General features: G+C 41.6%; 1 protein-coding gene across 1 annotated transcript in view; it reads left to right on the top strand.

Annotated features, from left to right (window-relative positions):
* CTNNA3 (catenin alpha 3) overlaps nucleotides 1-18,760 on the top strand; it is a 902,456-nt gene that overhangs the window by 714,611 nt on the left and 169,085 nt on the right. The window contains exon 13 of the mRNA XM_063133292.1: nucleotides 11,677-11,828. Within this exon, the coding sequence (XP_062989362.1) occupies nucleotides 11,677-11,828 (152 nt within the window). The remainder of the gene's footprint in view (nucleotides 1-11,676; nucleotides 11,829-18,760) is intronic.

Consider the following 18,760-nt stretch of genomic DNA (forward strand, 5'->3'; position numbering starts at 1 on the left):
CAATGGTGGCCAAGGAAATAACCAGTGGTGCCCTCCACACAACATGCTAACCCATGGTGGTTCAAACAGCCAACTCTACACAGTGTTGGTTATTTGCGTTCCTTATTTCAGCCAAATAACCAACCATTGGATAAAAAACTCCTGCCATGCAACACAATAACCCACAGTGGGTTAAATAACCAACCATCGACTTTTTAAACCACCATCGCTTATCATGTTGTCTGAACCCAGTCATAGGCCTTTGCTAGACCTACCTTAAAATCCGGTGGTGAGGAGGGGCCAGCCCATGCTAGAAGTAGTGCAGGCTGTCGCTCCTTTCCACACGTCGGACGTGACAGAGTAAAGGAAAGCCCGTTGCGTCGGCCATTTTGTTTAATGTCTTAAAGGGGCCGGGTGCGCAGGAATGCACCAGTGACTAAGGTAGGTAGGTTTTTTATATATATATAAAAAAAGGGTTCCCCGCTCCCTCCTGCCCCCGATTTACCCACCCTGGCCGCAATTTCCCCCCACGATCTCCGATTCCCCCCTGCCCGCGATCTCCGATTCCCACCCCGCCCGCGATCTCCGATTCCCCCCATCGCCCCTGGCTCCGTTTTCCCCACATCCCCCCTGGCTCTGATTCCCCCCCATCTCCCCCCCCCACCCTGATGGTTGCAGCTCTCCTGTGGAGCACTGTGCTCCGTCAGCTGCTTTTCCCGGCTACTCGTGAGTAAATGCAGTAGCCGGGAAAAGCGGCGGACCAGTCTACACTCTTGCGGTCTCGGGCTCAGCCTGAGACCATGGGAAATACCAAGCCACAAGCGGTGCCGGTTACCCTGGGGCCAGGGAGGTTTGACCCCTGCCTTAGCCTGGGATCCCCTGTGCATCATGTGGACGCACAGGGACGAGCCCAGGACAAGCCCTGGGCTAACCCCTTGTCTAGCAAAGGCCATAGTCTTCTTCTAGGTTAGATGGAAATACAGAATGCATTCAGATGGAGGGCTCCTAGCACTATCAATCAAAGTGAAGCTATTCTGTCTTTTCTCCCTTGACAAATATTTTGTGAGAGAAAAAGATGGAAGAAGCAGTGTGTATATTTTTGGGAAAGGCCTAATTTTAAAACTTTGGATTTGGAGCTCCATGTCAGTTCTGATGTCCTTTATACTTTCAAGGTATGGTTGCCTCCATTTCCTCCAATATTTTGCTGATCTTAAAGTATTTTATAACACTGAGAGGTTTTATTTACATTTTCATGTATTATGCATTTATTCCAACTTTCCTCTGAGGAATTCAGTGTGTGGTACATGACCTCCCCTTTATTCTCACATCAATCCTGCAGGGTAGAATAGGCTGAGAAATAGTGATGCGGCCAAGGTCACTCAGTAAGCTTTGGAGCTGAGCCGAGATTTTGTTGTCATTCTGTTTGGTCGGTAGAGACAGTAATCTTGTCCACCCTTGATAACAGTAGAAGAAGAAAGAGAGTGAGGTAGTAGATCAGTGAGGCTTTAGTGAGCTCAGGTTATGATGTTTTCTACATCTCTAGATAGGACCTCTTCCCATTGGTGGTACGTCACAGGGTATAGTTGAGCATTGTCATGGTTACTTAGGCTGCAATCCTATATGTACTTAACTGGGAGTAAGTCCTATTGCACTCAGTGAGCACAGAGAGAGAGAGAGAGAGAGAGAGAGAGAGAGAGAAAAGAGGTTGGTGTAATGTGAAAACCATCTATGAAAAAGACATTAACAGTTTAGTCCTCTGTGTGTGTGTGTGTGTGTGTGTGTGTATAAATATGATTATTTTAATGTCTCTTTCATATATAAGTTATTTTCTATAACATTGTATTATTATTATTATTATTATTATTATTATTATTATTATTATTATTATTATTTGTTCTAGACAAACACAGACTAAATCTAGCTCATAGCTATTTAAACAGATATATCGTATTTGTAATATAACTCTGTTCTAGTGAAATATTTTCCTACCTTTATTACTGACCTCCATGTTAACTTTGCTGGGATAATGAAAAGCACAAATGTTCTTAATGCATCTCCTCAGCTTCATTTTCCTTAATGGATTCTTTCCTTTGAAGAATAAATTATAAGAAAGTAATCCAACTCCATACAAGGATATTCTGCTCAATTACTGTATGTATTGCCATATTATGTATAAAGTCAACAGAAAATATAGACTAGATGGTGTAGGAGGTAACATTTCAGTTTCAGCTTTTTTTTTTTTAATAGTTTTCATTTTTCATTTAGTTTCATTTTTCTAATTTTTCAGGCCCAACAGTCAAATTTGGCCCCACTGGGTCCCTGATCTCCCCAGGGGGCTACTGTCTTCCCTTTAACACTTATCATTAGGTGGTTTCCTGGCATTTTACAGTTGTTTCCCCATTCTAAAAGGTTGAAATGCTTCTCCTAAGACTCAGTTACTGGCAGTAAGAGCTTTCAGCTAATATAAGTTTTTTCTTTTTGGATATTTTTGGCTCTGCCCCTTCTGCTCCACCCTATTTGACCTTCAACCCACCACTAAGGGATCCAGCCTTAGAGAACAGTCATCCCATGTCCAAAAAGCTTCGGTGGGCAATGGTGCCCTTCTGAGAAGAGGCAAAACTTGCATTTGTGAGGATTGGAGACACAGGCCAGGTCTACATCAAGCAGGACATAACATGGCTTGAAAACTTTATATAGAATGTGTCATGGGTTCATAGGGGTGCACAGCACATTAGAGCACCCAGAGATTTTTTTTAAAAAAAGGTGAACATTTATTGAATACTCAATCATAAATAACATTTTTTATTCATTTATTTATTAAACACTGTAGACACGATGCTCTACTCCGTGTTTGGCTTTCCTGACTACAGGAGTGCCATTGCAGGTGAGGGGAGGATTGAGGAGATGCTTATTGCTTGAGACATTAGGCACACCCGGCACACCCCTTGTGCACGACTATGCATGGGCTCCAACAGTTGTCAGTGCACTTCAATACTGTTATAAAGCAGTAGTGGAGATCCTGCCTAAGAAATAAAGTTACATTCTGTCAGGCAAAGTCCATCTTTCTCATAGAAGTGATCTGCAATAGGGATTTATGGATTTTATTAAATCTGTTCTGTCCATGCTTCCTGGATATCCAGGTGTCTTTCATTCTGTCATCTGTCCGTTGATGGAATTGGATTTTAATTAATTAATTAATTAATTGCATTTCTGTGCCACCCAATAGCCGAAGCTCTCTGGGTGGTCCACAAAAAGTTGAGGGATGTATAAAAAGTTATACATTAGTTCCTACTTGCTAGTGCACTTTTGTACTAATATAACCTTGTATTAATGCACACTTGCACAAATCCTTCCCCCAAAAGAAAAAATAATGGGATGCAAGTTCATGGAATCTGTGTGACTTGGAAAAAGCTGGCCACTCCAGAATTGATAGGTTGCATTCATAGAAATCCAAACTCATTTGAATCCGTTGCAGATTTCCCTGGCCCTGGTCAGCAATATGTGAGCACAGTACAGGGGCCAATGTTGAATTCAGAGAGGCAAAATTGGCAATGACCAGTCTCTTTTCTTGAGATGGGCAGCAGCAGCATGTGTTTTCTTTTTTGGCAGCAAATTTGAGAGTGGCAGCTATTTTTAGTCTGTTGCAGGAAAAATAACAAACTGTCTTTTGGTGAGCTATTTTCTTAGTGTCTAATTTGCCACAGTGCTGTACATCTGTGCTTTGGAGCTGAAGGAATAAGATAAGATTTATTTTCTGCTACATTTATTCACCCCTAGTGAACCTGCTTTTTATTTTGTTTGGTTAAGTCTTGAGAAGGTGACAGTTTCTTTAAAGAAGATTAAAATTAAAGAAATGAACCAAAACCAAAATGCCTGAAATATTCACAAAGCTGAGGCAATCAATACTTCTGCAGTGGGCTGCCAACCAAGCTAGCCCATCCAACCCACAAGGCCTTGGCAAGTCTTTTCCCTTACTCCTCAGAAGGGAGAAGCACCATTCCCTTTAAATTCTCATCATCATCTGGCTTGTAATCTCTACACCTGTACTTAAGATGTGAGAAAAGTTTGGCTATGAAGAATGATGTGGAAGGGGCATCTCCAGATTTAAATAAAGTATTAGATGATCTTACGACTAAAAAAGTAGACTTTTCAGAATCTCTCGGAAGTAATGTTTGCCTGAAACATAAGATTGGGGGTTGATAAATCCAGTCTGTGGAAATTTTTGCATACGTTCACAGATAATTCCATTCTGCACTACATTAAAAACAATGGACATTAAAAACAAATGTACAAAAATTTAAAACCATCAAAAGTATAAAAACAACAATGATGAAATTAAGGCTGAAATCCAAAGCATACTTGCTAGGAAATAGGTACCATTGCACTCAGTGGGAATGCCTGAGCAACTTGTGAATAATTGGGCTGTAAGTCCCACAAATAATACTTCGCAATGCTTGTATGTAACATTTTAAGTGCTTGAAGGGCTTCACATAAAATAGGCAGAGCCAGTGTCAGGACTAGACAAGTTTGGGTACCTGCTGAGGGCCCATAGCCCGCAGAGGCTCACTGGCAGGAGACCCTCAGAGTTCCTCCTCCTCTTTACCATTTCAACCTGCTTGTTCTCCTGTCTCTGGCCAGATCTACACCAAGCAGGATATGACACTTTGAAAGCAGTTTGAAAACTGCATATGCCGTGTGTCCTGGGCCCCAACAGTTGTCAGTACCATTATAAACCATTATGAAGCAGTAGTGTAGACCACCAACTGATGTTACTTTGGATCAGCTCTGGAGGATAAAAACCATTGTCTCTGGCCCAAACAATGGTGGTGGTGAGAAGGAGGAACACTAAATACCACTGCCTACTAGCTCTCTGGCTGTCAATGGTTGGAAAGAGGAGGAGGAGGAGGAGGAGGAGGAGGAGGAGGAGGAGGAGGAACAGCAGCTAGGAAGAATGGTGATGAGATTCACTGAAGAAGGGGGCCCATTGAGGGTGTCTTGTACAAGGGCCATCCAAAATGTGGAGCCAGCACTGAAGGTGGGCCAGCGTTACTGTCACCATTTTGTAGATGGGCCATTCTGCCACGCCCAGCACAGCCTGGGTGTGGGGAAACGTTTGTGAGCGGGGGAAGAATAGAGATGAGCCCTTCTGCTGTTGGCTCTGAGCAGGTGGTGCCACCAAGCAGGGAGGGGTATAACGCTGGCCTATAAAGAGGCACTTACCCCTCCCACTTTTCTTCTTGTTCGCGCAGCTCCCTCCCTCCCTGTATGCAGTGTGAGTTCTCTGGTCACCATTCGGGGCCGAGTAGGATTTTTTTGCTCATGTTCTAAATTGTTCATGAGTTTTTTCGCCTACTCCACACTGTAAGACATCCTAGGAGTAGAAATAGGTTGATTTGGCGTTGCTTATTAATTTTGTTACATTTGATGATAGGCAGGAAGAAACGGGCATCTAGAGGGATTTTGTAATGGTGAGCATTCACAGGCACTGTTGCGGTGACTGGTAATTTCTGAGGGCTTCCAGCGTTGAGTGCCATGGCCAGGCTGGGAGATAAGGGTTACCTCTGAGGCCAACCTTTCTCACCCACCTTGAGCCTTGTGGCCTGGGTTGGGGTGACACTGGAAGATCTCCCTACCCTAAAAGGGGCGGCCTGTGGGAGGGTGAATTGTGCAGTGCCAACCCACGGGACATGAATAGCTTGCCCTACTCAGAAAGGTCTGAAAACCAGGCCAGACTGGATGCTTTTTAGGTTCCCCCTTTGCAGATCTTTAATAAAATGTGACCCCTGTTTAAACACAATGTTCTGTGTGTCATCTCTTTATTTACTGCCCTCTGTCTCACAAAGGGGTGCTAAGGCTGAGTGAACAGAGACTTGACTAAAGACACCTGGGGATTTTACATCTGAAGCAAGGACTTTTCTGAGGTGACATCTGAACCAGGGATTTTTCTGTTACATTTCACACTTTGTCTCACATTAAGGATTACCAAAAGGAAATTAAATCATTTAGGGTGCCCCCGAAATATGTTTGAATCAGTCTTTCTTAATGCAGCTTCAAACTTATTATTACAGAATGTATGATTAAATTTGAACAATAAAACCCTAAAATGTAGAGCAGATATCCAAGGCATGTTATGGCAGGTCTGGTTGGCCCCCCACTTATAGAAGCCCTTATGAGCTGTCTCTCATAATATTGCACAAAATGTGAAACCCATGACATTTAATTACAGGAATATTAGAGAATGTCTACACTGCAGTGTAACAACGTTTAGAAACAAATTCATCTTTTCCTCTTCGGTGCTGTATTCCATGGGCTAATTACAAAGATCCGTAGATTTCAGTGATAAGGAAAGTCTGCCTGTGTCACACAGTTCAAGCCTCTGCAAAGAGCCGAAATAGTTTTCTACTGTGTCGACACCACCATTCTCCACCTCACCCCACCCCCTCACACACATCCATCCTGCCGCCATTTTAATTTGTTTTTGAACAGATCATTTCTCAGCTACTTATTATGACTTCTACTGCATTGTTAGTTGTCTGCCCTGGAATGAGGTATGCTAATTATGAATAATGACCCACCTGTACATCAAGAAACCTTGGCCAATGCAGTCCTCTTAGATTAGAAGTTGATATTATATGTTGGTTGATCATGATTTACATACTGTAACAGATAGATCAGTTTCCCAACAGTTTGATAACAGAGTTACACTTTTAAGAAATTGGAGTCCCACTTCACACTTATTTCCCCACCTTGCCCATCCTTCTTGTCTTCTCTTGTCTTCCTCCATCATCCTTTGCCCCATTCCTCTCTTTCCCTTTCTTTCCTGCCTACCTTCTACCACACTCCTTGCCTCCTCTGGGATGTATTCTCTCCATCCTTGCCTAACTGCCTCTTCTGACAGCTGATCAGTGCTTCAGCCACATTCTTCCCAAGTCCTCTGCTGGTATTCCACCATGTGCCAATGTTTTCATGTGTGGGTGTGGGTATATGTTCAGGGAACTGTCAGGATGCTCTTCAGGTTGCTTCACCCTGCGACACAGTAAAGCCAGCCCTTCACATCATTAGCCATTGGTAGAAGGGCAGAGAAATGCACTGCATGCTAACAGCACATCATGCATTGTGTTATTCTAGATATTACCAGAAACAGAGATGTTTCTGGAGACAGAGATGTGGAGCAGGGACAGCTCTTTGCCCGTCCTAACATCTAGTTCTACCCTACACTGAAATCAATTAGGCCTGCTTTTGAGAATATAAGATCCAGAATTGGGAATTACAGGTGTTTTTTTCTGGCATCACAGAATTCTGTGATGATGTGCTTTGCCTTTGGTCTAAGACCTCAAAGATCCGAAAGTCTTTAGAAAGCTTTATGATTTTGAGAGGGGCCAGGAAATAAAGATGGAAAGAAAATCTTATTTTTCTTTTTTAGAATGCCTAATTAAGAAAGAAGCACAGCTTTGAAGTCCCCAAACTCTTTCTTGGTTCAAAGAGTCATTCTTTTCCTCTGAAAGACAAAGAAATAACTCTAGCCTTCTGCTGTTGGAGTACTTTTTAATAATTAAAAGTTATAGTACTTTTTTTAAATAAAATAAAATAAAATCAGGGCCTAGCAATGTGGCTGTAAAGTGATATACTCTCTTGTTTATGTTTAGTATGATGGACCTTTGATTTCATTTTAGAAAGTCAAGAATGCTCATACTTCCATCTGAATGGCACAAGGCCTGTTAGCATTACTAAATGGAATGATTTATGACAAGGTAGAAAAAATATTTAACCACAGAGAGTTGGCATTTAACACAATCATCATCATTATCATCACTGATGGTGTGGTGTAGTGCATGAAGTCAGGAGTCGGGAGATCCAGGTTCTAGTCCCCACTAGGCCATGGAAGCTCTCTGGGTGACTTTGGGCCAGTCACAGACTCTCAGCCCAACCTACCTAACAAGATTGTTGTTGTGAGGTTAAAATGGAGAGGAGGAGGATTATGTCTTGGGATCCTTGGAGGAAAAAAGGTAGAAGTAGTAAAGCAGTAGTATGGCTCCTGCCTTTTATATCCCACTTTCATACCGCTTTCATAGTGGAATATCCTGCTTGTTGTAGATGAGCCCAATGAGTCAAATCGGGGCCATTTTGGAGGCTCCAAAATGGCCTCAGAGGCAAGTCGGTGGGGTGGGGGGGCTGTGTATACCCCTAGTAGAAATTCTACTGTGGGGCCATGGCGTAATTTCAGAAATGTTACAGAAACCTTGGAACCTTGAAGGTAAGCAGCAAGAGCAGAATGGACAAGTTGACACCTCAAACTTTGGTAGTGTAACCCCATGCATGTTTATTCAGAAGTCCTCCACTAAGATCATGACATTTACTCTCGGTTAAGTATGGATAGAATTACAGCCTTAGCCATGTTACTACACCAGGGTACTTCCAGAGGGATGGAGCCTAGTGCTACCAGTCAAAAGACTTTGTGGAGCTATTTCCTCCTTAGTGTTTTGTGGGTTGTGTGTGCAAGCATATGTGGAAAGAGCAAAGATGAAAGTAGTAGTGGGAAACATGGGAGGGTTACAAGTGGAAGATGACAACATAAGAACATAAGAAGAGCCATGCTGGATCAGGCCAAGGGTCCATCTAGTCCAGCACTCTGTTCACACAGTGGCCAACCAGCTGTCGACCAGGAACCAACAAAGCAGGGCATGGTGCTCCCACCCATGTTCCCCAGAAACTGGTGCACACAGGCTTACTGCCTCTGATACTGGAAGCAGCACAAAGCCATTTGGACCCCCATAATGAGCCAGGGTAATGGTGTGATTAAAAAAACCTCAACTGGAAGCACGCCAGATCTCAGCAGTTTCTGCTTGGGAATTATTCTAAACCACTGTAAGAACTTGCTCATCATTCAAAAGTCTTCTTTGGAGTGACAATTTCCTTTATTGAGTTTTGATGAAAAGTGGAGTTAGCAGCACTTCTTTGCTTGAATCTGATTAATTTCAGGATTACCTTTGTAGTGAATAGGTGATAACATCTGTGTTATCATCAAATCAATTTATGTGTCTTTTCTTTCTTCCTTTTTGTTTTTAACCTGTCCTATACTCCTTTAGCAGCAGCCAATTTATCCAGCCTTGGAAAAAAGTACAATAATATGAAGAGCAACACTGTTGTAATTATAATAGCATGCACAAATTAATTGTGCTTTAGCTAAATAGCCAGTCTATTTTTTTATTATTAAAGATCCTTTTAAAAACATCTAGTGAGCTGTAGAGTGCTTTTCACTAAGATCTTCAGAACGTTAAAACAGCTATTCAATCAGAACCAGCATTACGTAGTCTTTTGGGGATGGGTGTCCCCTTTCTACAGATTAAAGATTGCTCTGTGTATCATGCTAGACAGAGCACTTCCTAACACATGGGTGCTTAATAGTGCTGGAAATTAAACTGCATTGAAAGAGCTCATGGCTGTGCTTTCATGTTGAAAGTTAGCTGCCATTTTTATTTTGAAGTCTGAAGATTTATCTCCGTTCTTGAATCTTTGATGGGGAACACCCATGAGAAACTATGCTAGACCTCAGTCAGATCATGATGACTTTACTACGTTTTAGCAGTGCCAACCTCCTAACAACGTAGTCTCTAAAGTACACACATTTAGTACTGTTGTTTTATCATGGTAATGTTTTTGGATTGAGATCATTACCATTGAAACACGTTGAAAAGTACGCCATCAGTTCACATTAAGGTGAAGCTTCCTTCAGAGTCAACAGGGACGTTGCATAGCAATACAGATTAATTTTGCCTTGTTCTTGATTTTTGAGAGATACAAAATGGGAAAGGTTATGTGTATTGGTACTTTTCAGAGGACCCAATGAACACCCTAAAGGGTGGTGTCAGGATTGTGCATACTGTCCTGCTTCGGATCGTCATATGTTCATCTGATGATCTGCCGATACACAGTGTGCATATATACAGAATGCTGCTGACCTCTGCACAGTCATCTGCATTGAGACCTCTGTTCGAGGGTATCGCTGCTTGAACTGGAAAATTACAAAATCAATACCAGGGCTGGGAACGTCTCTTTTTCTGTCAAGGATTGCTTTCCCGCGCGGGTAATCTGTTGTGGTCTCAGGATGCAAATAATTTATTTTCATGAAGCCCGACACATTTTAGCCTGTACTTTATTCAAAGGCCTTCCTCAGGGGTTTGTTAGAAGATAGTGTCTGTAGAATTGCCTCTAGGAAGATCATTGTCTCCTGTGATCATCTATGGCGGAAGGCCTTTGAATAAAGTACAGGCCAACATGTGTCGGGCTTTGTGAAAATAAATTATTTGCATCCTGAGAACCTGTTTCTCCTTTTGTTGACCTGGTTTGGATGCTTTCCTTTTGTTTTTGGTAATATGTTGTGGGCCACAAACCAGTGGTGAGTGGAACCAGAGCCAAAACTGGGTGTGGCCATCCCCTTCTCTCTCTCTCTCTCTCTCTCTCTCTCTCCCTTTTCCTCCCCACTGAGCAGGCTGATTGCCCTTGCCAAAGGTCTGGACTGTCAGAGGGCTTTTGAAATCAGTCTGAGAGCCACAGATTGCCCAGCCCAAGTCCAAATGCATAGGTTCTATACAGGCAATCAGATGGCTGTGCAGACATCAGGAGCAGAGGCAGCAGGTGTATTCTTCACCTCCCACCTCCACACATTCAACTGTAGCCTGGAAAGGGCTTTTATTTCCTCATTATTGATCAGAATGTACCTCCATGGTTATCTGATGTCCCCTAGCTAAAGTCTCGGGAAACTGTTCATAAATGGTATAGACACTGGATCCTGTTTCAAGGGTCTTGTTACATGATTCCTCTATACCCATGTGCCTGAGATTAAATATATAGTAAATTAAGTTCCTGTGCATATTTAGACAGAGAAAAGTCCTACAGCCTGCCCTGCAGGGGTCTTCTGGGAGTTGTAGACCTTTCCTCTGTCTAAACATGCTTAGGATTGCTCCTTCAGTCACAGTGAAATACCGTTGAAACTGGGCTGTAGCATCAATCTGGCAATGCTATTCCAAGCTCTTGAGTGCGTCGAGTCCAGAAGAGGGCTGGATCTTAGAGAAGGGTTTGTTGCTAAACTACAGCGACCATTTGGATTCAAGACATCAAGAGAATAACTAGTTCCATACTAATCCAACTTTGAAAATGGCAAATACAGGAACAATGATCCAGAAAAAAATGCAGACATTGATATTTATATTATTGCGCAATGTTTATTCATTCCCTCTCCTTTCTCCCCCAGCTCTGCCCTTTATTACTATAGCAATCCAACACACACATACCTGGGAGTAAGCCCATTGAACTCAGCAGCGTTTACTTCTGAGTAGATATGCATAAAATTGTACTGTTATTCCCATAGAATTGTTCTGTATTCTCCTATACTGTATTGCACACTCAGCAGGAGGGAGACAGTACAGCAATATCAGGCAGAATTCCACTGAACGATCATGTGAATCAACTCTTAATCCACATAAAAAGCCTTAATTGGTGGACAAATGGAAATTTAATGTGCTACACATTGCCCTAGCTCGCTACCTTCCTCTTCCCTCCATATTATCTTCTTTAAACCATTAAGTCTCCAGAAGCATTTAAAAAACCAGAGACATGTGATTTCTCAAAACTAGATAATGGTTTCAAATAACATTCTACACTCATCTTTTTAACTCTTTTTTTTTATTCAACGGACAGTGATTCCAGCATTTATTACTCAAGTCAACATGGCACTTGAAAATTTAAGCAGGAATACGATCCATCTGTTTGATGACAATCAGTTTGTTGATATCTCTAAGAAGGTCTACGATACAATCCATGACATTAGATGTTCAGTTATGATGATTCGGGTAAGTGGCTTGATTCTTACATTCATTACCAATTAACACAGCTTTGTTAATCATTTTGCTATGCAGTATTCATAGGTGTGAGAGGTAAATAAGGGGACTTCAGCAACAATCCATTTCAGAGATACTTTCTTCCAAATAATAGTAAAGATTTGAATTTTATTCAGAAAAATTAATCCAACCCACCCATTGTAGACAGAAGAGGTGCAATGTAGGTATTTTTTCCTGTGGTCTAAAGCTTCTCATGTTTCTCCAGTGTTGCAGGGTGGAGCTGTATTGCACATGACAAAGTGACCCAAAATCCTGGAATTCTGGACTGTACCATTTTAGACTCCATATGTCCTCCCCCATTTAAATTATGAAATAAAATTTGCATGTAGTAAACCAGCACATCATGGAAAGGACTACTCAAATGTGTGTGTGTGTGTGTGTGATATCTAGTTTACTACATGTAGATCATTGGGGTTTTGGTTGTTGTTTTTAACATATGGGGAGTCCTTCAAAATATGGCTTCTTACCTACCACTTTCGTGTAGTACAGTTCTACCATGCATTTTATAAAATGTGTAAATCACCTCTAATACAAATGGGTTGCTGGTACTCAGATATAAAAGAATGCCCCATGCGCCTTATCTGTTCAAGCCAAAAATATATCAAAATAAAGAAAAATATTAACAAAATAAAATAAGCAAAATCATTAAAAGTGCATAGGATGTTTATATGATATAGCCCTATATAATTAACTCCTGTACAGTTTACCATATTAGGTTGAGTTATTATTATTTAACTTCAGCAGCTAATGCACCAAAACAGCCCTGTGACACAACAAAGTTAAATGAATAGTATTTTTTATTATACAGAACATAAAATAATACTATTAAAAACAGAAGACAATAAAGGATAGTTTTAACACCTGGGATGTCATAAACATAAAGTATTAGAGTGTAAGCAACTTTGACTTAACAGCCCTCCAGTGCTGTGGTAGACATCGCTTGAAAGTGGAGAGCTGTGAATGACGTCCTCATAATGCAAATGTCCACCAAGGCAGGATCTACACTACTGCTTTATAGTGGTACTGAAGTGCACTGACAACTGTTAGGGCCCATGACACATCTCCACCAAGCGGGATATTACACTATGAAAGTGGTATGAAAGCGGTATATGGTATGTGTCATGGGACCCAACATACCTAATTAGAGACCAAGAAAAACTCAGAAGAATCAAATAGGACACCTTGTTGTTTCCAAAAGTTCATTGTGTAGAATTTGAGGCATTTTTGAGTTTTAGCTTAAAGGTGGAAGACACACTGTCCACTACCCTCCATCCTAAGAAACCTGATTGAGAATACAGTCTCACAGAATGAGCTGAAAGAATGGAATGTATCTTGAATGGGGGAACACATTTGCATTCCTAATTAAATACTGACCAGTCAATACTAGGTTTATTTCTTTATACTTTTAAGGCATGTTAAGATATCTGCCTATTATGTAGGCATATTCGCTATCCACAGCAGCCAAGGTGAGGGAATTAACATGCTTTACAGAGAACTGCCAGCTAGGACACATTGATTCTCTGTCAAACACACTTGGCTTCTTATTACACAAGGACCTCCATACTAATGCAAGCAAAGAAATTCTCAATCAAAATATGACCGGGAGATGCAAATGAACAGGGACACCAATTCACGGGGTTCTTTTCAACATGAAAGGAAAAGGAGAATCTCTCAATGGCAGTGCCACAGGAATGATTTCAGCCATGTAATTACAGTGGGATTTTTTAAAAAACAACAACAACAACAACAAACTGTGAAAAACAACACTCAGCTAAATAGCATTATTAGCTCAGATTGTCAATGGGATCGTAGAAAATTTAAGCAAGCCCTCAAATATATAAAATGTTAGAAGGCCTTGGGGAGATCATAGACAAGTACAAAGCTGCGTTGCTGAACTGACATTGAAACGCTGTATGAACTGCTGGGTAACTTCTGTCCTATTGTACACTCCATTCTTTTTCTGCTGGCTCAGGGCTCATCTACACCAAGCAGGATATTCCACTATGAAAGCAGTATATAAAAGGCAGGAGCCACACTACTGCTTTATAGAGGTATTGAAGTGCACTGACAACTGTTGGGGCCCATTGACACATACCATATACTGCTTTCATACCACTTTCATAGTGGAATATCCTGCTTGGTGTAGATCTGTCACGGGCCCCAACAGTTCTCTGTGCATTTCAGTACCACTATAAAGCAGTAGTGTAGATCCTGCAGTGCACTTCAATATCATTATAAAGCAGTAGTGTGGCTCCTGCCTTATATATACTTTTTATATACTTTTATACCGCTTTCATAGTGGAATATCCTGCTTGATGTAGATGAGCCCTCAGTCTTCCCTGACTTCTCTCCAAATAATATGGACTACAATTCCCAACTCTTTGCCTATGGTGGCTGGGGTCAGAGGAGTTGAAATCAAAAACATTTGGAGGACTCCAGGCTGGGGAGCACAGGTCATCATATGATGATGATGACCGCTCAGGATGATTTAAACATCTTATGCATGACAGATATCGTAGGTAGACTGGCACATCAGTAGCTGAGATGCTATGAGTTTGTGGAAGTTTCAAAGTGAACCCTCGTATCTACAGCAACATTTCAGTAAAAAGAAAAGAACGGATGCATTGTGTAAGATGTCAAGGAAATAATAACTAGGGAGATGCAGATGAAACATAAGATAGTTTAGTTTGTAAGTATGTCATTACAAGCAATCGCAGTGGAGGAAGAAAAGAGTTTATTGGTGTAAGAACGTCCGGAGGAATGGCTATTTTTGCCTTTTGGAGGAGAAACAATGGAGTCCTTCTGCATGTTAAGACTGCGATATTTATTTCCTGAACAATTGCTCAGATGACTAGCCATAGGAACTAAAGGAGATACAGATAAGAACTTTTACATTATTTAATTAGAGAGCAAACCAATGGCCCCTAGATAGTGTCCCAGGTACGATAGGTTTGTTCAGAAAAGAACCCGCAAGGTCTTAGAGAGAGCCCCACCCTGTGTGTGTGTGTGTGTGTGTGTGTGTGTGTGTGTGTGTGTGTGTGATATTGGAACCCCCCTCCTGGCTCCTCCTAGCTGCTCCTTTTGCAAGGTCAGAACTCCGACCTCATAGAAAAGTGGGGGGGGGGAGGGTATATCAGCAGGTGTTGGGGGGAGGGGTAGTGGCTGAGGGTCTGAGGGGTCCTAAGCCCTCCCAGCCAGCAACCATGCCCACAGCAGAGAAGGGAAGTTATGCAAATAATTGGTAAATAGGCCTGTCTAACTGATTTCCCCTTTTGCGGGAGGAAATGAGGCCTCTGATGTTCCTTCTGCCCTGCCAGTAAGAGCCCAGGATGGTTTTGGACAGAATGGAGCCTCCAAGATTGGAGCACTACATTGTGTGGGCACCTTGACTGTAGGATTGCAACTTTAGCTAACTTTATTTACAGCACCAACCAAATATAAAATGCATGCAAGAAGAATACACTGAAAATAAACAGAATGCATGGAAGTTCTTGAAAGTGCAACATGACTAATAAAACAAAGGAAACCAACTATCAATATCTGTAGATATATTTCACATATATGGAATATGTGGAATAGATTCCCCTTTCTTCATCCATTCAATGTGCATATAAAGCAAATACATGCAAATGATAAATTATTTGTGTGTGTGTGTGTGTTTTCTTTTGCTGATTACATATTGAATTATTAAATTAATAGATCACACTTTCCCCCTTAATGCCTACATTAAGTATATTTCTAAACCTAGTGTAAGAACGCCATGATTTATTATCCCATCGTGTGTGTGTGTGTGGGGGAAGGGGATTAAGGGTACAATTTACGTTTACGTTTCCAATCAGAAGTAAACCCAAGTGAGTTCAATGGGACTTGCCCCAGATAAATGTGCAAAATGATTCATTGAACCAAAAGTGGGTGGGCATCTCACCAAACCTTTTCTCCTCAAATATTTGGGTCAGTTTCACAATTCATTGGTTTCTCTACAGCCCTAGCATATGGTCACATACCTTATCTCTGGGTTTTAAGCTAGACAGGACTATTGCTTACTTATTTATCTATGCAACCTATGGTCTAACTAAGTGCTAAACACAAATACATGCAGGGAAAGCATATTGGCCTTTTTCATAAGTATAAAAGAGTATAGTATTGGCTACCAGTCGTGATGGCTCTGTGATACCTCCAGGTTGCTGGGGAAACAAAGAGGGAGAGGGTCATTGACTTCTCACCTTGCTTATGGCTTCCAGGGGGCATCTGCTTGGCCATTCTGGGAAATAGGATGCTGGATTAGATAGTCCTCAGGTCTGATCCAGCAGGGCTCTTCTTTCATTAACAGCTGCTTTGGGAAGGGATGATTTAGAGCTGAGAAGTGGTGGAGGGATGCTTAGCCCTTTTTCTGCCCACCACAAATTTGCCCTTCCCCTTAAAGTTGCGTTGTCAGCTTCAAAATATGTTTACCTTTCCTTGCATGCACATATTTGGAATCCCATGGTGGGAGGGGGCATGTTGAAGCAGTAAAGGAGTTCAAAGGGAAAGGGTTAAGCAACTTTTCAGCTCCCGCTGTTACTTTTCTGCTGTGTATTACCAAGCACAAAGTGCCTTTTTTCGTTAGGTAAAGCACTGAAAGTGGTTGGGTTTTGATTAACTTTAGCTCAGGCGCTTTGTCTACTATAGTTGCTTTAACAGACTTCTGTAATAGCTAGGCCCTAATTAAGCCAATGGGGTTTGATTTGTATTACTTCATGTCTTACTTAAGCAAGGAATAGGTAAATACGTATGCAATTGATTCACGTTTGCATTTAAACTCTCCTCTCCATTTCTCTCCTGAGGAACATTTGGGCTCAGGGATTGTATTGTTAGTACTCAGAATACTGGGAAATACTGGCTAGCCTTCTGAAATCAGCAACTGAGCTGAAGACTAAAGGGATGAGAAAGTGGAGCTCTGGTTCACTGCACTATGTGAGACAACTGAATGGTATCTAAGCAGTTGTCTTTGCTGCATATTGTTTGATGTTTGAGTGTTGCAGTCTCAAAAGCTGTACTCTTTGAATACCTACAAAAGTGACATGGCCACCATCTGGGTAAGATAATGCTGCCAGGGGCTGCCAGGATCAGTCCTTTCATATGGGAATGAAAGGACTACACAGAGCAACAAACAAACAAACATTGGAAAGCATACAACTGCCCAGTCCACTACAAACAGTTGTTTAAGCAATACTAAATAAAATGTGAATTCAGAAGCAGTCAGGAATCTGAGCAGACAAATATTCCTCCTTCTCCCCTGGTCATCAGAAGACCACTTCTTTGAAATACTCCATGGCTACAAAGTCATGAGAAGTTCCATTAACTTTCAGGATGGGGGGTTACAAAATCAAAAAAGTAGTAAATTCTACATTCTACTATGACCAACAGTTGGTTGTCAGTTTTTTTCCTGCTTGGGCGAGGCACTAGACAAGGATGTCCACTTTCCCCATTGATATTTGATCTGTAGTTGGAACCCCTGGCTTGTGCAATTAGACAGAATAGTATTATTCATGGGTTTGTGCATGCTGATTTAGAATTTAAAATTATTCTTTATGCTGATGATCTTTTATTGTTCATTTCTAAACTCCAGGCGTCTATTCTTGCTTTCATGAAATTGATTAATACTTTTGGTGATCTGTCTGTTTATTCAATTAATTGGTCAAAGACTGAACTGATGCCAATTGGAGATAGCATATTTTCTAGTATGTTGGCTAATAGGCAATTTAGATGGTGCCCTGATTTTATTACCTATCTGGGAATACTTATTCTCAGAGATATATCTCAACTGATTAAAATAAATTTGAACAAGCTGATTAATGAGATTGTGTGAGACATAAATAAATGGACATTGTTGAGTCTATGGGGTGAAGTTAACACACTAAAGATGAATATTATACCTCAAGTTGTTTATGTTATGCGTTGCATTCCTCTACTTATACCTGGCAAATATTTTCAACAACTTAATGCTCTGTTTCATAAATTCTTCTGGGGTTCTCCCCACCATGAATATCTTTGAAATGGATGCAGCTTCCAATTGAAGAAGGCAGGTTTAGTTTTCCAGACCTTGCTTCATACCATCAGGCCAACCTGTTAGCTTGCACTATGTTTTGGTCTTTTCCAGTTTGTTTAGATTTTCCACCCTGGTTAGTTCTGGAATCCTTTGGTTCAGACTCCGTTTCCAAATAAATAGCACTAGGTTGTTGACATACCAGAATAAATAAAGCCCTTCCTCCAGTCCTGGCTGCTAGAGAAGAGTAGCAGGTAGTATCATGTCAATTACAGTTCGATCCATTCTCTCATGCAAAATTGACTTTATGGGGAAAGATTTAAGATTTAAGAATTTGAAAGAAAGTGTTTTTGTGGAGGAAATAGATGGATAGGATGATTTTTTTACTTGGATCAATTAATAGATCTGGACAATGAGTTTTTGTCATTTTCTGATTTACATGTTAAATATAATTTACCTACTATAGCTGAATGGCATTGCTTGCAGTTGCAACACTTGCTGGAATCTAAGTTTGGTCTGGTTGCTTTTACAGCCTCAGAGCCTCTGGGCTTTGCTAGATGTGCCGGCTTATGCCGGCAGGGAGGCGGGGCCAAGGCGCGCTAATGTTAGCGTGCATCGCCCAGGGTTCCAGACGTCGGACGTGCAGGGACGTCGGATCCCTGCAGCGACCGCCATTTTTTTTTGTTGTTAAAGGGGCCGCGTGCGCCCCGAAGCTGCCGGAGACGGTAAGTTGTTTTTTTTACCGGGGGGGAAGGATGGCAGGGGGGGTGGCAAGGGGGGAGGGCAGGTGAGATCGCGCCGCGCGCCGCCGCCGCCCGAGCAAGCAGGTGAGCGGCGCTTGCCTGGGCAATGCCTGGCA

Source organism: Elgaria multicarinata, chromosome 8, assembly GCF_023053635.1.
Source record: "Elgaria multicarinata webbii isolate HBS135686 ecotype San Diego chromosome 8, rElgMul1.1.pri, whole genome shotgun sequence".
In the NCBI taxonomy this organism is placed as follows: Eukaryota; Metazoa; Chordata; class Lepidosauria; order Squamata; family Anguidae; genus Elgaria; species Elgaria multicarinata.